This window comes from Vulpes lagopus, chromosome 14 (genome assembly GCF_018345385.1).
Source record: "Vulpes lagopus strain Blue_001 chromosome 14, ASM1834538v1, whole genome shotgun sequence".
NCBI classification, from domain to species: Eukaryota; Metazoa; Chordata; class Mammalia; order Carnivora; family Canidae; genus Vulpes; species Vulpes lagopus.
Window position 1 is genome coordinate 22,819,079 of NC_054837.1, and position 22,689 is coordinate 22,841,767.

The following is a 22,689-nucleotide window of genomic DNA, read 5'->3' on the forward strand; positions in this document are numbered from 1 at the left end:
TGAGCTATTCTATGTTTTTTCAAACTAGCCTTTGAAACCCAATGTGTGTTTGCTCTTACAGCAGATCTTAATGGAACCAGACACAGTTAAGGAGTTCAGTGCCCACATGTAGCCACATGTAGCTAGTGGCTGCCCTACTAGAGAGCATAGCCCTAGATTCCCCGCCCCGCCCCGCCCCACCTATCGCTGATCATGTTGAATGAACCCCTTGGCTCTCCAGGCCTCTGCTTCCTCATTTTTTTAAAAGATTTTTTGTTTATTCATTTAAGAAAGAGAGAGCACAAGCCATGGGAGAGGCAGAGGGAGAGGGAGAAGCAGACTCCCCGCTGAGCAGGGAACCTGACGTGGGGTTCGATCCCAGGACCTGGAGATCATGAGCCAAAGGGCAGACACCCAACCATCTGAGCCACCCAGGCACCCCTGTTTCCTCATTTTTGAATGGAAGTTGAGTTGGATGATCTCAGCAGCTCCCCTCCCCTAATGTCCTCTGACTTTCAGTACTAAAAATGGATAGTCATGGACAAAAAAAGCAGCTTAATCTCACCATCTATACAATGGGGACCATCAAATGTGACCCTAATCAGAGTGAGGATGAAAAATATGGAGCCAATGAGGATGTGCTTTGGGGAGGAAAAGAAATGAGGCAGGATGTGGGTATTAGGATTGGAATCGACCCCGTTATGAGGACTCAGAATCCACTTGATAGACCCACCGGGTTCACTTCTCTGAACCCCACTCACCTCGCCCATGGGTAAGGTGGGGCTAGGAGTTTCTCCATACAGTCTTCTGCCACGATCAAATAAGACAGCCATGCAGAGGGCTTGGCGCCATGCTCGGCACACTGGAAACTCTCCATTACCAGAAACTGCTGCCATCCCCACCGCTCTGGTTGCACAAAGGCGGCCCAGAATAGGAAGTGGCTTGCCCAAGGTCGCACGGTGAGATGGTAGTAGCAGACGCTGGCCTATTTTGGCTCCCTCCTTGTCTCTGGCAATTGTCCCGAAAGTCAGCCACTAATTTCCTCGCAGCAAGGTAACTGAAATAAATACACCCGAAACCACTGAACTACTCGAATGAGGCCCAGGTCCAAGTATTGTTTCCATGGTATGTACGCCGGAGTGCATGCATGTGATTTGTTTAAAATCACAGCTCCACAGGGCGGGGGCTGGCTTGGCAGGACGCGCTGCCCTGCACCCGGCTCCCTGTGCTCAGAGCCCCATTCCACGACCCGTGCCAGACTCCACCAGATTTCCAGCAAAGGGCCCCCTCTAGATGGCACATGAACTACCTTTTGGTGAAACTGTGATGGTGTAGAAAATTAAAATTAAAAGCCAGGAAGCCTGAATTGTTATATATTATATAACAATAACAGGAAGCCATTTCTTCTGGGCATTTGCTGTGTGACATTGCTGGGTACCCTGCATTCACCATTGTAATTAATCCTTTTGGTTACCCAGGGTAGAGGTAACCACTTAACAACTCCATTTTACAGCTGAGGAGATAGAAATTCCAAGAAAATAAGGAACTCACCCAGAAACACACCGACAGAGCCAGAAGGGGCCTTAAAAATCTTCCCTGGGGCAGAGGCATTGCCAGCCACCCCACTGACCCAGGAGCCTACTGGACACTAGACATTCACCAGCTAGGACAAGTGGGTCTTCCTAGAGCACCTAAATTTATTTATCTGTAAAATGGGGATATTTGAACTTGACTTTGGTGAGAGTGAGGATAAAAACATGGCAGCAGATGAGGATGTGCTCTGGGAAGGAAAAGGAGGGAGATAAAGTGTTGTGAATGGTTATTAAGATTAAGGTAGAGCCTGGCAAGTGCTCAGAATCTGCTGGCTGAGACACAGGGCTTGTTGCACTCTTGCGCTCGCTCTCTCTCTCTCTCTCTCTCTCTGCTGGCAGACACTGAATATCCCTGTTTCCCCCAAGCCTAGCCTCTTTCCAGTTCCTTCCAAAGATCAAGTTCCTTTTCTAAGGCCAAAGTCTGAGAAACATCACCCCAATTTCCCAAGCACCAGCCAACAGCCCTCCTTGATTTGGAAACCAACTGAGAAAGAGAAAAAGCTGAGCAAGGCTGGGAAGGTTTATGGATCACTTCATTCTTTTTCTTTTTCCTTAAGCCAAGCCCAGGCTCTGTCCTCTTTAGGGTTTGGCCCAAGCCAGAAGTGTAAGAAAAGCACTTGGAAGCTTTGCCTTCCCAGAAGCTCACCTACAAGTCCCGTCCTTAATTAAAAAACAGAGTCCACTGCCAAACTTGGACACCTAAGAGCTCTGGAGGTCCCAGCTATCTCTGCCTCCAGCTCAACAATGAACATCGTGGATTCAGTACCCAGAAGAAATGAGGCTTGGGGAGAGTTAAGGAAGTAAGGGAGTGAGGGGAGGACCAATCTTGCCCCGTGAGGAAAGACACAGAGATTCTGGATGGTTTTCTCTGCAAATCAGGACCCCAGCAGCAAGATGCTGAAAGACATTCAGCCGGTCGACGCTCGAGAAACACACGCTCACACACACAGCAGAGAAATGACACAGCATGAGGGCAATGCATGAATACACAGAGAGAAACACACACATACAGCGACGCCAGATGGAGAACGCAGCCTGGGCTGGGCCTGGGTATTCATTATTCCCTCACCCACACAGGGGCTGGCAGAGTTACATAATACAAGCTGCAAAAGGGGAGGCTGACTTACTAACCGCCCCGCCTTGAGGGGATCCAGGAAGTGGCACCTCCTTCTTGGGGGGAGGGGATGTCTGTACCCATCTCCTGCTCACAGAGGCAGTGGGAGCTTGTCAGCTGCCTCAACCCCCCGGTGACCCCGAGAATTCACTAAAAGGGAAATGAGGGAGTGAGTGTCACTTTGTTAGTAGTGGCAGATGGGGGCTCCCTCCTTGCGCTAAGCATGGTGAGGATGCCAGCAGGGAAGGGAAGGGGTAGAGCTGGAACCAGGACTTGAACTGGGGGACAGAGAAAGATGGAAGGGTTCTTTGCTGCTCCCACCTGCCCCTGACTCCACCCATAATCCACGGATCACCTGCTCCAACCCAGACCTGTAGGACACACTTACATAGCTGCCTGCCGTGTGCTTGCTACAGATGCATGCACCTCCCCTGGGCTGCAGCATGCCCAGCGGGGCCTCCCTGTTGCCCTTTGGTACCCCAAGCATACCCTGTTTCTCCGAGCCTGGGGAAGCTGGTGGAAGTTGAGAAAATAACCAGAATATGAAGTTTCTTCAATTAGACTGTAAGTTTAAAAGCTCGGCTCAGGAGTGGGGCAGACCTGAGTTCAAAGCCTCTCTTTACCATCATTTCTGTGTTATTTTGGACAACTAACTAAGCCCCTTCCCAGGCTTCTCATCTATTGAAGGGTAACCATGAGGATCAAAGGAGGAAGAAAGATATATACGTTAGGAGCCTACATGTTCAATACGTGTCGGCTGTGTTTAATCATTTGGGATTTTTCTTCATTCAACAAATACTCATTGAGCACCTGCTGTACACTTGTGCTAATCCTAGGGGTACACAGTCTGCTCTCCTTAGTATTTCCCCGTTAGGGTTTCAGGTTGTAGAGTACAGATGTTCTCTAAAGTTTTGTGTGGAATCCATGTCTTTGGTGTTTATTACATCAGATTGGCTTTATGATGGTTTGTAATGTGGCCACATCTGTTCTCTTGAGCCTAGAACGGGTCGATATTTACAAAAATGGTCAGAAAGGCCAGTTGACCCCATTGTCAGGATTCCCCTTCCAGTGGGTTTGTTGTGAGGACTTTGGGAGTGGCCAGGACAGAGAGTTCAAAGATCTGTGCTGGCTGAGCTCCTGACCTGTTAGTGGAAAATGTTCGTAAAATGCCGAGAGCCAAAGGCCACATGACAAGCTGGAATGGTGGCCTCTCAGGACGGGAAAGAGATGAGATGAGATTGTGATTCTTGCCTTTTGATTTCTAGGCTGTCAGTGATTCCCTTGGTTTCAGAGGCCTTTGATCATGGGAGGTGAAACCAGGCAATTTGCAGCTAACAGGGAAGGTACCCCCTCCCCTCGAGGAGGAAGGATTTCATTTCGAGGTTGGCTTCCAAACTCCGGGGTCTCATGGCTAGACTTCTCAGTTGGCTGCATTTCCCATCTCGGTTTTGACGGTGGCGTTGGGCATCCACATCAATCTCTCTTTCTGTAACTTCACTCCCTCCCTTTTCCTTCTCTCCAGCACAGGTCTGACGAGCTGGTGATGCCCAGAGAATAGTGCATGGTAGCTTGCGTCACCTCGAGACACATCTAGACGCAGCCACCAGACGCTTCTCCTCTCCAGTCTGCCTGACCTGTTGCTTAGGGACACGTCCCACGGCTTCTCCTGACGCCTGCCTGATCAACCATCACTTCCTAGAGAACAAGGAGGAAGGCCAACACAGGAAATCATGCCACCGACGGCCGGACAGCAATGAGTGGGTGACGCCAAGTTGACGTCAAAGACAGAGAAGACAAAGCCCCAGAGCAGCTCAAAGTTGAGACTCCTTGTGGCACCAGCTCTTCCTCTCAGTGTGGCATTAAGCCTGGCTCCTCCTGGTGAAGTCATCTTGGCTTGATATAGTGTAAGTCTTCAGACCCTTGGACCCTAGACACCATGGAGAGTCAGGTGTTCAGTGTTCAGCAAATCCAACCCAACGTCATTTCTGTCCGCCTCTTCAAGCGCAAGGTAGGGGGTCTGGGCTTCCTGGTGAAGGAGCGAGTGAGCAAGCCGCCCGTGATCATCTCTGACCTGATTCGGGGGGGTGCTGCGGAGCAGAGCGGCCTCATCCAGGCCGGCGACATCATCCTCGCAGTCAACGGCCAGCCCTTGGTGGACCTGAACTATGACAGTGCCCTGGAGGTGCTCAGGGGCATTGCCTCTGAGACCCATGTAGTCCTCATTCTGAGGGGCCCTGAAGGCTTCACCACTCACCTGGAGACCACTTTCACCGGGGATGGGACCCCCAAGACCATCCGGGTAACACGGCCCTTGGGTCCCCCCACCACAGCTGTGGATCTGTCTCACCAGTCATTCGCCAGCAAAGAGCACACACCGGACGGGGCCACAGGTCCTGGCAATGGGCCACAGCATATCCAAGACAGTGGCCAACAAGCCAGCTCACTCTCGAATACCAACAGCCTGGCTCCCAGACCCCCGAGCCAGGACTCTACCAAGAAGAGTACCGGGGTTGCTCTCCAGGACAGCCAGAACAATGAATTGCTCAAAGAGATAGAGCCTGTGCTGAGTCTTCTCACCAGTGGAAACAAAGGGATCAATGGAGTGGGACCTTCCAAAGCAGAGACAAAAGATGCAGAAGTCCAGGTGGACAGGTAAGCTCTACAGGTGTGTGCGTGCATGTGTGCGGTTATGTGGTGTATGCAAGCATGTACTACAACTCAGATCAGAGCCCAGAAGCCAACCCGAGCTGTTCCAGACACCTGCACAGACATATCCACTCGGCCACTCTTGCCTCTTTCCCTTAAAACTGTAGTTTTAAGATTGGAATGGGCATGACTTCTAGCCTGTATCTTTTGCCGTGAGACCCAGTGCTGAGAGTCGTGGTAGCTGATGTCATGTCTTCCAGCAACCCCTCAAGGTGGGTATTTTTGCACTCTACAATTCATGGGACAGAAGACTGAGACTTAGAGGGAAGGGACTCTCCTAAGTCACCTAGTGAGCGAGAGGCATGTCCATGGCAGCCTCAGCATAGAGTGAATGCCAGGGTCCTGGGAAGAGAGAAAGGATGAGCAGAAGCCTGGGTAACCCTCAGCCTAAACCAGCTCTTGCCTTGTGACAGCCACTTGGGAGCAAGGGAGGTTCTAAAGGAACAGAATGGAATCAAAGTAGAGAACTGGCCCCAACTCCCCAAAACAGTGGTTGTGCTCATATTATGTAGGATCCAAGGCTAGAACATGAAGACCCGGGTCCCAGCCCCTCTGTATTTGCCAGATTGAAATTTTTTTTGCTTCTGGGGAGGAAAAAAACAGGTAACACAGTGGGTGATTCTAGCTCCTTCTTTGGAAGAAATTGGTAACTAAGCCCAGGTGTCAGAGAATAGCGGGTCCAGAGACATAAGAGAGACATTCCTTTCCACTCTCATCTTCGATTAGCACTAACCCTATAGCTGCTACTTCTTATCCATGCCCCACTACAGAGGAGGCACAGGTGTGGGGCCAGAAACCCAGGCCAACATTTCCCAACCCCCTCCCCAAGGACCCCTGAGGGTCCAGAGAGCATGTAGAGGTGCCCAGGATGCCCCTCAGGAGCCTGGATTGAAGCAACCCTCCAGGCCCCTGCACTGATTCATTTAACAGATGTTCATTGGAGACCTCCCGTGGCCAGACACTGCTCTGGGCGCCAGGGATGAAGCAATGAATGGAACAGACAAACCCTCTGACCTTGTGAATGAATGATATAGACAAGCCCCTTGACCTTGGGGAGCCAATTACAGTGTAGTGGGGACAATGAAGAATAAATTAGACAAAGATGTTAAAATACACCAGCCATCAGCGATATGTGCTAACGAGAGAGATGTTACAGGGAAGGAGTCAGGAAGTATTGCAGAGGGTGAATTTTAGAGGGAGAGGCTGGGTAGGCCTCAAGGAAGGTGATGTTGGAAGACCCAGAGGAAAGGGAAGAAGGGCACCTTGAAGCTTAATAGAGGAGAGACATTCTGGACAAAGGGAAAGGCAGGTGCCAAGGTCTGGAGGTAGGAGTGAGCCTGAAGTGCTGGAGGAACCACATGGGATCCAGTCTTCCTTCCTAATAGGTCAGCCCCCATTTTGTGGGGTCTGTGGCATCCCACCTCAGCCAAGTATTGCATCCTGAAGCTTTTCTAACTTCTCACACCTGGGCAAAAACCAAGCGAATTTCAGCAAGACCCCGAGAGAAAAGGTAGAGGCTCTGTCAGAAGCCCCCAAAGGGCCCCCCACTGCCCTTTTTTTTAAATATTTTATTTATTCATGAAAGAGAGAGGCAGAGACACAGGCAGAGGGAGAAGCTGGCTTCATGCAGGGAGCCCAATGTGGGTCTCAATCCCAGAACTCCGGGATCACACCCTGAGCCAAAGGCAGGTGCTCAACTGCTGAGCCACCCAGGCGTCCCCCCACCCCACTGCCCTTTGAGGGTGGGAACCCCTATTGTTTTGACGTTCCTTTCCAGAGCTGGGGGCCTGGATCAGTCCTCGAGTCTGTCCCAGCTTGCAGAGATCCGGGGTCTGGTTAGCCCATGACTAGCATGGAGACCCCCCACAGGCTCCAGCCCAGTCCTCAGGAGAGCTGCCACCTCCCGGGGGCCCTTACAGCGGCACACACATAGAGATGACATGGTCTTGACATAGCTTCCGGGAAGCCAGCAGCCCCCAAGTCCACTCAATGGACTTAAATCCTAAAGCAGCTGTAAAATCCAGAATCAATCATTGGCCTGGTTTTCTGGGAGACACCAGAAGTGCCTCCTCCTTTCCAAGGCTCAAGAGCAGCAGGACCGTGAATACGCGTGGCCTTCCCCCTTGGGGGCTATATTCCATACACTTGGTTCTGATTCTTAGCTGGGCACGGGACGGGCATGGAGTCATGAGCATCGGAATTCCCTGGGGCTATATTTCAGCCTGCCTCCCGGACCCAGGAGCCTGAATCTCCATGTGTGACATGGAGGCGTCCCCTGGAAGGTCCCTCCCCCCACTCTGAAAAGCCTGTATGACCCTCTCCCAGGACACGAAAGCCCGGTGCAGGACTCTAAGCTTGGGGGAGGTCATCAGATATGAAGGGCTTTAACAGGAGCCCTCTTACCAGCCAGCCCTGAAGGGCCTCTCCAAACACCAACACAGAAAAGCAGCCTTCATTTCCCCAAGGATGGGGGAAGGGCATACCTGTCTGGCACGGGGTTTCCTCCAGCAGATTTTTTTTTTCCCAAATTGGGAGGCTGCACCTGAGCTCTCAACCTGTCACCATCCATCACAGTCTTCCTTCTAGTGACCAAAAGGAGCAGAAAGCACTGCTTTGGAGAAGGTGCAATTTGGAAGACAGTGGCCCAGGGCAGGGACAGGCCTCCATGAACCCCATTAAGGTAAATGGTTCTATGGATGAGTATTAGCTAAATCTAGTGCATGTTCCCCTGACTCAGTGGCTTACACCTGTGCTGGACTCAGAAACCCACCCCTTCACCCCGCCACTTGAACACATATTTTTAAATGCCCCTTTTACTAACCAGGAGCTAGTTCATGTATCATATAACCTACTCACACTTTATATTTTTTTAATAAATATCATGCCCTAACTATAAAGTAAAGGAGACTATAAAAGTAATTCATAGTAGGGGCACCTGGGGAGCACAGTCGGTAGGGTGTCTGACTCTTGGTTTCAGCTCAGGGTCATGGGATCGAGCCCCACATCAAGCTCCATGGTTAGCAGAGAGTCTGCTTGAGTTTCTCTCTCCCTCTCCCTCTGCTGCAACCGCCTGTGCTCACTCTCTCTTTCTCTCTCAAATAAATAAGTCTTTAAAAGAAAAAAGTAATTTATAATAACAGGAGCTATAATTCAATATATGAGTGCTCAGATATTTGCCCCTAAACACAGAATTAGTCCACACACGACAGTGTCAAATGCAGATTGACACAAGTGTGTTATTTTGGCAACTCAGATGTCACCAGTGGTGTTGCCTTAGTGATGGGATGGTGTGATTGTCCAAAATGGTGACAGACTCCCAATAAAATGATGTCCTGTCTTCTTTTTGTTTTTGTTTTTGTTTTTTTGATGTCCTGTCTTTAATTTATAAGTGGCAGCATGCACAGAAAACTCAACATATTTTTTTCTTTTTTTTTTAACATATTTTAAAGCCATGTTTATGTGTAAGACCAAATTGGGATCTTGGCCCAGGAATTTCAGCTTGCTTTTTTATCTGTGTGGATGTCCAAAAGTTTTGTGGCAGCCAGGACCCTTCTTCCTGGTGTTGCTTTGTGCCTTGCACTGCAGGATATCTACCCTCCCTGATGCCACCTCCTTCCCGCTGTGATGCCAGGGACCCTCACCATTGTTGGAACAACCAAAACTTTGGTTATTGCAAAAGTGTCCTCAGAAATTACCAAACTGCCTCCTAGGGGCTGAGATAAGTGTTGTGCTAAGTGTCAGCATCCCAAGTCAGGAAATGGAAGCCCAGGAACAGAATGGCCTTCGGGGTCACTCTTGGGGCTGGCAGGCCAGGGAGTATTCAAGCTCCTTGGAGCATGTGGCTGCCTGGAAATTACTCGTTACTCATCCTTCCAGTGGCTTCCCCATCCAGGCTGGGGATCGGAACTGGCAACTTGGATTCTCTATGGCCAGGTGACAGTGAGGCCGGCTGCCCACCAGGCCTGGAGCCCCACATCCCAGTCAGTTCAGCAGTCTGTGGCTTCTGGGGGCCAAGCATAGGCTGAAGCTATTCCTGGTTCTAGCAGTGCCCTTGACTCTCCTGCTGTCTCAGCCTCCTTTCCTTTCTTCCCTGTTTCTTCTTGGATACAGGCCTATTCTCCTGCTTCATCTAGTTCTTCTCCCTCACGGGGCATCCCTGGTCCTGTAATTTGGGGATGCTGGCCCTTTGTTGGCGGGGAGAAGTGATGCTTTCTTAGTCTAGACGCAGTGTCACCCTTGATCCCAGGGGGAAGGTGGGCCTGGCAGGTGGTAGCTGCGTGTAGGGAGCGTAGGAAAGGGAAATCTGGGGGCTTCTGGGACCTTCTGCACTTGGGAGCTGTCACTTTAAAATGCTGCATATCGGAGGATATCCAGATTGTTCAGCTTGCTGCCCTGAAGGAGGGTTCTAAAGAGGCCAAGGTCCCTGGCCCAGCATCCATCTGGACCAGCCGGTCAGCCTCACCCTGCACTCTGATGACTTCCTCTCCACTTGCAGGGCAGCCGGTTACTGACAGAGTACCTTCCCAACAGCCATCTCTTCAGAGCTTGGGTGAATTCAGCTCCCTAAGTGGGTTGTGTGGTCTGGGCTCCCCATTGAGACCAGGAAACTGAAACTCCAAGAGGGGGAGCAGTTTGCCCAGGGTCACGTGGCACTGGCCACAGGGTGCTATCTTGGTTCTACCTAGAAATCTCACTATGGATGTCTACAGTTAAAGAGAAACTAGGCAAGACGATGTGGCTGGAGGCACAGAAGTCAATTTAGACCCCAGGGAATGAGCTTAATTAGGGAAAGGTGGTCTCCTATAGCAAGCCTGTGTTTTGTGACCATTATGCAGGTCAACATATACTGAGCACTCCAGGTGGGCCTGACTCCAAGCTAAGGTCTTTACATCAGTTAATTCATTTGTTCCTCATAGCACCTCATTTTCCTAATAAGAAAACCAAGGCTCAGAGATGTGCAGTCACTTGTGTCAGGTCACGTAGCTAGCAAGCAACAAAGCCAGGACTTAACCCGAAGCCCATGCTCTTGGCTTCTACTGGCATAGATGGCACTGTTGGCCACTAGCCACCAAGTGTACTCAACCACTAGCCATCAAGTTGCTGGGGACATTGGAGCATTTTCTCCATCTGGAAAGGAAACTGAGGCCCTAAGGTGCTATCTAAGAGAGATAGCACCCCTGGAGAACTGATCTCAGACCAACCAATGACAGCATTGACCTCAGGACCATCTGCATTAGAGGATTTCCTCCCTGGCTGGACTGGACATGCCTTGTGGCTTTGGATCACTCTGTTGGCATTGACTCCAATGACTGCCTTCACACTGAAAATCAGTGTAAATTTTCATTCTCACCGTGACTGTTTGAACACAAGGGGCTTCCCCAGTCCATCCTTTCCTGGGAAGGGAGAGAATCCTATTTATAGAGTTACTACTCTTGCTTTGCACTCTCTTCCATCTGTGTCCCCACCATCTTATTAGATAGGCACCTAGCCCCTCATTTTGGGGAAGAGCTATGGAATAAGCCCACCTAGCCACCACTCACCCCAGATTGCATGTAAGTAGGGGGTGTCTTACCATCTTTCATTCAACAGATATTTATTGAGCATCTGTTCTGCTCCAGATACTGTCCTTAGAACTGAGGATCCACTGATGAGCTTTGACCATTCATAGGCAAGAAATGAATAATAAACAGGTAGATCCAGGCAGTCGTTTTAGATAGTGACGCATGCATGAAAGAAATGAAATAGTGATTTGAAGAAACATGGCTTGGGGTTAGGTTAAAAAAAAAAAAAACTAGATCGTAGGGTAAGAGAAGGCCTCCCTATGGAGGCAAAATTTATACTGAGGCCAGAAGGTGTGAACCATGTGAAATCTAGGGAAGGGCATTCCTGGCAGAAGGTACAGCAGGAGAAAAGGCCCTGAGGCAGAAACAAGGTTGGGATGTTCAAGGAACATAAAGAAGGTCTGTGGGACGTGAGCATAATGAGTATAAAGAAAGAGTGAGGCAGTGACATTGCACACATGGGCAGGGCCACCAATCCCTCCCCTTCACCCCCCTCACACCCTCCCTTCCTCTGCCACCAAATATTCACTGTATCCATTTCCCCTGGCTCTTTGCTACAGTAATGAAGTCCACAAACTGGCCTAAAATCATTCACTCTCTTACAGCTCTGGAGGTCTTATGTCTGAAGGCTCTAAAGGTGAATCTGCTTCCTTACCTTCTGCAGCGTCCAGAGCTGCATTCCTTGCCTTTCGTGGCTGGTGGCCCCTTCCTGCCCCTTCAAAGCCAGCATGAGGCATCTTGTTTCCAGGGTCACATGGCCTTTTACTTTTATGGCCGATCTCGCTCTGCTTCCTTCTTATAAGGACATGTGTGATGGCATTTAGGGCACACCCAGTTAATCCAAGATAATCTCCCCATTTTCAAGATCCTCAACGTCATCACCCCTGCAAAGACCCTCTTTCCACATAAGGAACCATATATAGGCTCCAGGGGTGAGGACTTGATGTCTCTGGGGGCCATTTTCAGCCCACCACACCCATCCAACAAACTCCATTGAGCGATGCTGTGGCTAGGCCCTGGACGGGCCATTGCTATGAGGTCTCACTGGACTGGGATCAGGGACATTACTTCTAGTCCCCCTTTGCGGCTCACCAGCTCCATAGATGAGCCATAAGATTCTTCCCGGAACTACCATTCAGGTTCCTCCCGAGGTAGGAGGTCAGTGGTGGGCATACTCATCACAGGCCAAGCAACTGATCAGTCCACCTCCTTGTCAAGCCCACCTGGAAGGTTAACTGCTCCCTTCGACCTCTCTCCAGGGGGAGGAGCTCAAATATCCCTTTAGGTCAGAGGTCACACACTGGGAGTTAAGGCTCATACCCAAATCTCCCTCCAGTTTTATTGGGCCTACAGAATTTTCTGGCAAAGTGATTTTTGTTGCAAAATAGAGAAATCAAGAGGTTTCACACTAAAACTGATTTCCAGCCTCTCAAAACTAGAGAGACTAGCTGAAGAGCTATTAGCACCAAACCTGTATCTTAGGGAGACAGCCAGCCTCGGGGACTGGGTGGGGCTAGCGTGGGCCCTCCAGTTCCCCAGGATCTAAAATCAGCCAGTTGGCTCAGCCTGGACGCTATAAACACTGGAGTTTAAGGATCCTGCCCAGTTTTTGTAATGTTAACAATTATACTCATGATTACTGCTGAGCCCAGAGGCCACCTCTCCAGCTAGAGCATTGTGGGAAAATTCCAGCTTTCAAGAGCCTACTCTTCTCTTTTGCCATCTTCCCCTACCCCAGCATGATGAGATCTAGAACGAAACTTTGCAGAGACCCCAGACTCATTTCCCACAGCCCCCAAGTCTTCCTGCTTTAACTTACCTCCCAGCATCCACAACCAGGTGGATGGCGGACAGCAAGAAGGAGGAAGTGGTGAGGCATAGTGTGGTATCTGAGGAGAGACACAGCAGGCTTCTTGCCAGGACCAGCTGCTCCTCAGCGGCCTCCTCGCCTGGTTGGGGCGGAGCAGGTGGCTCCTATGTCCCAACCATGCCCAACACACAGGCCTGGCCCACCTGCTCCCCATCCTGGGTACTCTTGGTTGGTTTGTGGTCAGCACTGGGCTGACTAGCACTTGTGCAAACTTCCCGTGGAGTGGGCCCAGGACCCCCACACCCTCTGCCTTAGAGTCTAAGATCTGGCTCCCAGGAAGCTTAAGTTGGAAGGAGCTGGCAAAGGTCTTCAGAAGGTCTGAAGAATTCCAGACTGACTGTGAGCTTGGATATGATTGTCCAGTTGGCAAAATGGAAGCAAAGGAGCTTGGGTTTGGTCCTTGCCAGGAAGCTCAGAAAATGCTCGCCAAGTAGGAAGTAGAGCTCCAGGCCTGATCTTATTGTGGGGGAGGGGAAGCAGAAAGGGAGCTAGGGGGACATTGACGTTCCTAACCAGGAGGAAACCTTGCTGTTCATTGCTAGAGTCAGACCCGGAGGCCTCCCAGGAAGGGGGGGTCTGCAAGGATGTCCATGGACCATGCTTCTGACAATGCAGATTCCACTGTCCCCACTTAGACCCACTACTTCGGACTCTCCAGGGAGCAAGTTCAGGGGAATTTTAACAGGCCCCTCAGTTGATTCCAGTAGCCGCTGGAGCATGAGAACCGCCATCATGGGATCATGATACTGGGGATACTGGTCCACCTGGAATGCAAGCCCACTGGAGGGTGGCTTCCTAGGGGGCTGAAGACACCTGGGAGAAGGTGGAAGCCACATGGCAAGGGCAACTTTTTCAATCCTATCTGCGAACAAGGGTGAACTAGTAAATAAATCCTCGTGGACGTAGAGATGGGCATAGAGCAAGGATGGGAAGCATGAGATTGGGGTCCTTAGCCACACCTAAGCCAGTGCTTCTCAATAAGGAGGAGTACATTTTGTTTCCTCCCCAAAGGGACATGGGGTAATGTCTGGAGACACTTTGGATTGTCACAACTGGCAGAGACTGTGGAGGGGAGAGGAGTATTCCTGGCATCTGATGGGTAGAAACCAGGGAGACTGCGAAACACCCTGCAGTGTACAGGATACCCCCACAACAAAGAATTATCCAGCTCCCAAAATATCAGTCATTCCAGGTTCAGAAATTGTGATCTAAACTGAAACCACTCCAGGCAGCTGGGCAGGACCAACATTCATGAGGACTAGCAAAGGAGAGTCACCATCCAGGCTTCTAAGTAGTCAAGACAGGCCCCGTCCACCTCCATCTATGGGTTCCCAGTGTATTTATTTAAATGAAGAAATGATACATCAGAGCAACCAAAAACCTCATCCAATGGATAAATACATTCAACATCTCTACTGCATTTAGAGGGAAAGATCAATATCTAGATTTGAGGTTCTTCACCAGTGTGAGATTCAACTAGATAGATGACTCTCCCACCACCCCCTTAAGCCCTGTTCTCAGTGATTTGCAGCTAGAGGAACAGCAAAAAAGGGGACATCTGACTTTCAGGCTTTCTCCACTGCTCATTGGTGGTGTGACCTTTGACAAGTTACCTAATCTTTCTGAGCTTCAATGACCTTAGTTGTCAGTGAAGATACACATGTTCGATCAGTTCTATGTGTTAGGCATTCTACATGCATGGCTTCGTTTAACCCCCAGGAGTGGAGAGGTGTGAAGCGGGTGTTGAAGGTTGACTAGGAGTTGGTTCCCAGCAGAGGGAAGATGAAAGGGCATCTCAGGGAGGTCAAGTGTAAATGTAGGAGTGGACAACACTCCCTCGGGAGGAGGGGAGAGTGGAGATCAGGACTGAGAATGATGGAAAGTGGGAGTCTGGAAGGGGAACAGGGGATTCTTGAAGTCCTGTGCTCCGTAAATAAGACATGACAGTTTAGAAAGTGTTCTGAGTATCCCTGCCCGTGCCCTCAAACCCCCAGGAAACATGCTTTTTCTCAGCTTAGAGCTATATATGCCTTCATTTCCCAGTCTTCAGAGACATTAAGGCTTTGAGGGGCACTTGTCCAATGCTACAACCATCAGCCACATTTAGCTACTTAATTAAAATTAGATAAAATTTCAGATTCAGTTTCTCATTGCCCATAGGAACATTGCAAGTACTCAATTGCCACATGTAACCAGTGGCCATAAAACTGGACAACACAGATGTAGGATGTTCCCATCATCGCAGAAAGTTCTACTAGACCCTGCTGGCATAGAGGAAACTTGGCTGTTTTATACAGAACCAGCATTTTCCTTTTTCTGTTTCTGTCTAATCAGCCCATAACTACATTAGTAGGTGCTACACAGCTAATGGCTATAAGCTTTACCTCGTTTAACCACTGCTGCAATGCCACGAACTAGGTATTATTAACCCTGCTTTAGAGATGAATAAATGGAGGTTAAGAAAGCATAAGTATCCAAAATATCCAAAGTTGCACAGCTTATAACCAGCAGAGCCAAGAGCTGAACCCAGGGCCACCCAACCCATAGCCCATGCTCTTAACCAGCAAGCTACTCTGCCCGTACAAACCCATCAAGCAGCTAGATCCTGGGGGGGAACAGATTCGTGGCAATGAACCAGAGGTTTCCCTCAGACCTGGTAATCACTGTCAGGCTCGGAGCTGGGAATCTACTGAAATCTACTTCTGATTTTGCTCCTGGTTGAATGGAAGCAGAATAGCTCAACCCAGATGGTCCCTGGTTCCATATTAAAAATATTCTTGCCCTGCTCATCACACAGGACTCTTAAATAAGTTTGTGTTGACAAAATACTTCAAATGCATTATTTAAACAAAGGTGTTAAAGGCTTTTTTTAAAAAGGAGGGAGTGCAGGAGGGAATAAAAGCAGCTCTCCCTGAAGATTCACAACAGACAAGCCATGTGAGCCACTTCAGAGTTGCCTAGGTAATTGTCCCCTAGAATTTTTGCAGACTGGCCTCATTCAGCAAAGAAATGTTGGATTACTTACTCTTTAGCCTCTGGCTCAGAGTAACTACGTTTTCCTGTCTGCTTTAAAAAGGAAGGATCTGGGCCGAGCATCAATGAGACCTAGTTTCAAATCCCAGCCCTTCTGTGTGCTCACTGTGGGACCTTTGGAAACTTACATAACCTCTCCAGGCTCAGTTTTTGCATCTGTAAAATAGGGCTTTTAATGTGTGTTGCGAGTAAATGAAGTAACTTCCGTCCTAGCACCTGGCATGTTGCAGACACTCGAACACTATTAACCTCTTGTCTCTGCTGAATCCCCATTTATAGTCACGTGATATCATAGGATCAGGAGTTTCAGAGTTGAGAGGGAGCTGAGTGACATTGAGAGCTGCCATCTCAACAGACAATTCCTCTGTTTATCATCATGTAGGTAAACCATTGGCTTGTGAAATGTCTGTAATCAAGGACCACTCCCCGTGTGTTTTAGTGACATTTTAAAGAGGGTAAAACAGAATGTTCCCTCCAACGATTGCAGTCTTCTCTAAGCAGAAGAGGTGGCTCTGACGCAGGCCACCAGGACTTTGTAAAACATAGTGAGGAGGGAGGTCTGGCTGGCCCTGAGTGAGCAGCCAGAGGGACCACTCAGGGCCGTGCACTAGAGCTTGAGCCCTGACTTCCAATTGATCCCAAATGACTGTCAGTGCTAGACTAGGGGTTAAGGGAAACTATAAAACCAGGATTTTAAATCCCTAAAGCTGGAAATGTAGAACAGAGGACTAGGTAAGGGTTCTCCTTGACACCTGGGACCAAAACCAGGAGAGGCCCCAGCAAGCCACAGTGCCCAAAATTGGGGAACAGACAGATGCTATAGTCAAACTAAAAGTGGATGGGAGGGTTAAAAAGAGGCCAGTTGTCAGGAAGCAAGAGGGCAGAGCTGAGAGGGAGCAAGGACAGAAGGGAGATGGGGCTGGTCAGGAGGTCTGGATTTTGATGCAACATCAGTCCCATTGCAGCCATGATTTCTCTCCATGTTAGAGGATGACCAAGCTGTGGAACCTACCTGAGATTGTCTCCTCCTGAATCTGAGTTCAAGAGCAGAGAGCCAGGAAAGCTTTGCAGTTAAGAAGTCAGGATTTAGTCATAAACAAGTCTGGTTTTGAATCCCGACTCCACCATCTGTAGCTGTGTGACTTTGGCTAGTGATTTAACCTCTCTGAGCCTCATTCTTCTCATCTGATAAGGATTATGAGGATTATGATTATAGCAACGGAGATGCTAATGATGGTGATGATGAAGGAGGATGGTGATGCTGGTAGTGATGGTGATGACGATGAATAGTATGATGTAATGAAAGTGATGATGGTAATGATGAGAGTGATTATGGCAATGGTGATGGTGATAATGGTGGTTATGCTGATGAGAAACTGGATGGTGATGATCATGGAATGATGGTGGTGGTGGTGGTGATGGTGGTAACAGTGGAAGTTTGGGTAGTGATGCTGATGGTGGTGATGGCGATGATGGCAATGATGGTGGTGATAGTGGCAGTGGTGATGGTGATGTGATGGTGATGCTGGCAGTAGTATTGATAGTAATCTTGGTGATGGTGATGATAGTGATGCTGGTGATTGTGATGATGGTGGTGGTGGTGATGGTGGCAGTGATGGTGATGATGCTAATGATACTGATGAATGATGATAATGAGAGCCTCCACTTCAGAATGGCTGTGAAGAGTGGGCTGGAAAACTGTGGCCTTGAACATCTTAGTTTCTGTCTTGCTTACACCATCTATAAAATGTGGTTAATTTTCATTCATTGTCACAAGGATCAAATTAGAACACTTGAAAAGTGCTTGACACATTATAAGTGCTTAATAAACACTAGCTATTGTTTTTAATAGTATTATTATTTTTGTTGCTCTGTTCCTCTCATTTTCAGAATCTTTTCTGTTTCTCTTGGGCTAGTATCATCAGTCTCCTTATCAGCGCTTATTCAGAATTAGGATGACTTATCACCCTAGCCCCTGAGACTTGTTTTCTTCCCTGTTCATCCTGCTTCCTACATCTTAAGTTGTCCAGGGGATCTGCCAGAGATGAGCCTTCTGTGTTCCTAGATCTTTGAGATGGGGAAGTGAGAAGGGAGGATCAAAGCCACATCATGGCTATCCTGAAGTGATGTCCACACTAGTTAGTGCTTGCCAACCATCAGTGCTGACGTCAATGAGCTCACCTTTGTGCTTGACCACAGGGCTGCCTTCCTCCGTGTTGCTGGCACTTCTGTCGAGCAGCAGGCTGGGCACCCACAGTTTGCTGGCTCCACATGTGGGTGAACCGTGGAGGTTCTATACAGACTCAGGACTTGTAGACCAGGGCCATTAGCCTGCCACTCCTGATGTCATGCCTTTCTCACATCCCCTGCCTTGCCTTTCAGAGGTATGGACAGCAAGTCACACAAACCACTGCCCCTTGGCGTGGAGAATGACCGAGTCTTCAGTGACCTGTGGGGGAAGGGCCATGTGCCTGTCGTCCTCAACAACCCGTATTCAGAGAAGGAGCAGGTAAGTGGGTGGTGCCAGCTTGGCTCCCACATTCCACAGCTTGCTGAACCTTCTCCAGTGTGACAATGAGGGGAGGGAGGCCAAACAAATGTCAAACCATGTTGGGATGGAAATGAGCTACCACGGGTGGAGGGGTCAGGGATGCGGAGGCCAGGAGCATGTATCCTGGGATACAAGTTTGGCTCTGTTTTGCTTTGTTTGTAATCTTGCCATTTTTCAAATTTCAATTTTGTTTCCACCAGGAAAGGCACTCCCATGCCATTCACATTCCAAATTTAGAAGGTAAAGATACATGGTAAAAAGTGTTCCTCCCTCCCCTAATCCCAGCCACACGGTTGCCTTCCCTAGAGGCAAGCAACAGTTATCATTTCTATGGTCCTTTCAGCAAAACTTTATGTGTAGACTGACAAATACGCACACATTATTTTCACACAAATGAGAGCACATTATGCATTTGCCTCTTGCTTTTTTACTTATCAACATATGTTGGTGATTAGTCCCAATCGGTAGGTGAAGAGAGTCCTAGTTCTTTTTTCATGGATGTATAATATTCCATTCCATACCTCTGCTATACTTCTTGAGTCAGTCCTCCATGTGGACACCTAGGACATCGCCAGTATTTTGCTAGGATGTTGCTATAATGAGTGACATTGCATAAATGCCTCACATGGCTCACGGGCAGGCTTTTCAATAGCATAAATTCCTAGAAGTACAATTGCTGGATCAAAGATCATAGATATTTGTGATTGGGGCAGAAATTGAGAAATTGCTCACTGTAAAGTTTGCTCCAGTCCTGCCAGCTAAACAGGAGAGTAGTGGTATCCCCACAGCCTCGTCATCCTAATGGATTATCAAACTTTTTGGTCTCTGCCAATTTGCTGAGATGTGTTTTGACAGCTGTGTCAATATTGTTCCTGAGCATGGAGAGATTTGGCTAGAGACTTACAGTGCCTTTTTCTCACCTGCTTGGGCAGCTAATGGACCAGGCCACTGCAACCCTATTAAAATGTGTGAATTTCCCGCCCATCCTCTGTACTGCAGTGAAGTGGGAGGTCAGAACAGGGAGATGGCCTAAGTCACTCAGCAGGTCACCTTCTTCTCTCCACCTGCCCCAAGCCCTGTATGGCACAGGGCAGGTTGTCAGATTCTGTCTTCTGATGCATCCCTGTGGACAGCACCTTTTGCTACCAGCTCACTTGAGCAAGGACATAGCCTCATGGGGGGATGGGACATTCCAGAGCCTCAGGGGGGATTGCTTTCCTTAGCAGCTGATAGCTGGCCAAGAAGATAAGGATGTCCAGGATTCTGCACTAGGTCATCCCCATGCTCCCACTGCTAGTTTCTCTCCCTCTTCCAGTGACATCTAGGAATGCGAGAGAAGCACCAATATAGACTTCTGTTATGCCATCCTCAAAAATCAGGGTCACTCTGTTAGCATGAGGGGACCAGTTTCCATTCATGATTAAATGAACAAATAAAGTTAACACATTTTTCTTTATATTTTCTTTCCTAACCAGAAATAAAGGGATATTACCATAAAAAAAGAACAGAAAGAGACAGCCTCAGGCTAGATCCAGGATCTGGACATGATTTGTTAGATCAGCACATTCTTGCCCTAAGGGTCAATTTATATTTGTACTTTGAGTTTACTGCCAGTGTTTTGAAATTTTATATAAATATCATATTCACAATTTTTCTCTAAAAATGCAGACACTCTGACCACCTCGAGCCCATATATTTTTTTAAGATTTTATTTATTTATTCATGAGAGACACGTGAAAGAGAGGTAGAGACAAAGGTAGAGGGAGAAGCAGGCTCCCTGTAGGGAGCCCGATGTGGAACTCAATCCCATGACCCTGGGATCAAGACCTGAGCTGAAGGCAGATGCTCAACCACTGAGCCACCCAGGTACCCCTCGAGCATATATTCTTATGGGACAATAATCTCTACGGACTGAGTAGCAGCTGCCCATCTAGATAGACAGAACATGGGCTTTCCAATTTGCCACAAGCCTCACCACTCCCTATCATCTGTCCCCTTAAGGCCCTGTCTATTTTCACTTTTTATAACATTAGTACTGTTGATTTTCTTAGGATGCAAGGGGAATATTTTTATATCCATGACTTTGTTATCAGTGGCAGATAGAGACAGACCAAGAGGTTTGTATGTTTCAGGAAACATGAGAGAGATTTCATGTTTTATAAAAATGAAGAATATTCTTGCGTGTTTAATATGCAACCGAGTGTTCTGTCTTGAAATCAGCCAGCCTGCTTTGCTAATTTACCTTACCTACCTACCAGTCCTCTCCAGGTATCAGAGTTTGTAACTGCTGGTATACAGTAACCCCTGAGTCTCTGACTCACAAAGATAAAGCTGAGGATGCCTTGACCCCATTAGAAAGACCCTTAAAGTCACAGCTGAATTCTAAGCAGTGGCAGGATAATGGCCATTTCCTTTAATGCTGTCACTTCGGTTAGACAGTGACAGCTTGGAAACCATAACCTTGGACTTCAAGCCCTCAATGTTGGGAACAGGGCAGGAGTGATTAATAGGACCACTGACCCTCTTCTCAGAGCTCCGTGATGAAATGATCAGTGTCTGAGGTCAGGCAGGCTGCTATAATTCCAGAATTCTAGAAACTGAGTGGCTTACAAACAACAGACATTTATGTCTCACAATTCTGGAGGCTGGGAAGTCCAAAATCAGGGCACTAGCAATTCAGTATCTGATGAGAAACTTCCTGGTTCATGGCAGGTATCTTCTCGCCATGGCCTCACATGGCAAAAGGGACATTTCTCTGGGGTCTATTTTACAAAGTGATCTAGTCCCTCCCCCAAGGCCCCACCTCCTAATACCTTCACCTGGGGGATCAGGCTTCAACATATGAATTTGGGGGGTGACTCAGATATTTAGTCTGCAGCCATCAGGGAGTGGTGCTGAGAATCTCCCCCTCAAAAATGGCAGTTCCCTTTGCTTAGAGAAGGAGAGAGGGTGCTGGGCAAAGGAGGAAAGACCACATCTTCCTGGGGTTAAGACAGCCAGATAGTTTTAAAATTGGGAGCTCCTGGACACACACCATACAGACAGCCCATGCTTGGGATGTATATTCACTCCTTTATCCTCAGCAAATCCTCACTGTCGTCTATGACCCCAGAACCCCTGGCCAGCAAGATCACCCTGGCTCAGTTGTCTGAGATAGTTTTCCAAATGCATCTCAAAAATACAGCTGCAAGAGGGTAGAGTTCCCAGTGCCCGGTTATATTTGAGTCCCAGCCCCTGAGCTACAGAAACAGCCCTGTTACCTCCTGCTAGACATCTCCAAAGCCACAGTGCCGAGAAATGTTTCCCAGGCTGAGCAAATTAATAGAAAACATAATGTTCTTCTTTCCATCCTGAAAGACCAGCATATATGCTTAGCCTCTTCTCTACCTGCTCAAAGCCACTTTACCTGGAGCTCCGGGGATCGGCTTCCTTCCTCTCAGTTGTAACCCACATTTGCTGCTTTTTTTGGCATCTGTGGGGGGTTGGCATTGTTAATAACACAAAGAGAGACCCAGCCACTACCTGCTTTCCTGAGTCGGGAAGAGACAGGAGGAGGTGGAAGCACAGCTGATCTGCCTTTTTTGCCCAGGACCAGGCAAAAGGCAACAGAGTCTAAGTGAAGCAGGGTGGAGACAAGCTAGACAAGAGAAAGAACTTCCTGATTCAGAAGCCTATCAGCTCCCTGACAGAATCATGAGATCTGCCCCATGCTTCTTGATTCCCTCCTCTAACCAAATTCAAGGAATATCAGCCATAGAAGCACCTTCTCTTAAATCAGCCACAGGAGGCTGAGATGTTAATCTCTATCTAGTGGTGATTTCTCTTGCTAAAGGTCTGGTTCAACAGTAGGTACAGCCTGTGAGACTCAAGTCCCTGGTCACTAGAACACAGTGTGTGGATGACTATAGTGCTCATCTTTAGCATCCCCTTGCAAACAGTATCTGGCCTGGGCTGGTATATAGAATAAATCATTTCACCCATCACCTGCCATGTGCATAGCTCTGGGGTGGAAGCAAAGGGGAGTAAACCTCGCCCTCCCTGCCCTTAAGACCTTCACAGATGCCCGTGGGGGGACAGACACAGGTACAGTGCAATTCATCCTAAAATACAGAGGGACACAAAACACTGTGAGACCACGAATACCTCAGCAGGTATCAGAAAAGGTTTAGCTGAAGAGGTAACATTTGAGCTGAGTTTTGAAGATCATGTAGGAATTTGCCTAATAGAAACTAGGAAAAGGTATTATAGTAAAAGGAATACCTGTGGCTGATACATGATATGCT

At 48.5% G+C, this 22,689-nt stretch overlaps 1 protein-coding gene across 1 annotated transcript in view; it reads left to right on the forward strand.

The window, feature by feature from the left end:
* Positions 1 to 22,689, forward strand: part of NOS1 (nitric oxide synthase 1) — a 185,955-nt gene that overhangs the window by 86,854 nt on the left and 76,412 nt on the right. The window contains exons 2-3 of the mRNA XM_041729393.1: positions 4,208 to 5,337; positions 18,238 to 18,364. Coding sequence (XP_041585327.1) covers positions 4,622 to 5,337; positions 18,238 to 18,364 — 843 coding nt within the window. The 5' untranslated portion in view covers positions 4,208 to 4,621. The remainder of the gene's footprint in view (positions 1 to 4,207; positions 5,338 to 18,237; positions 18,365 to 22,689) is intronic.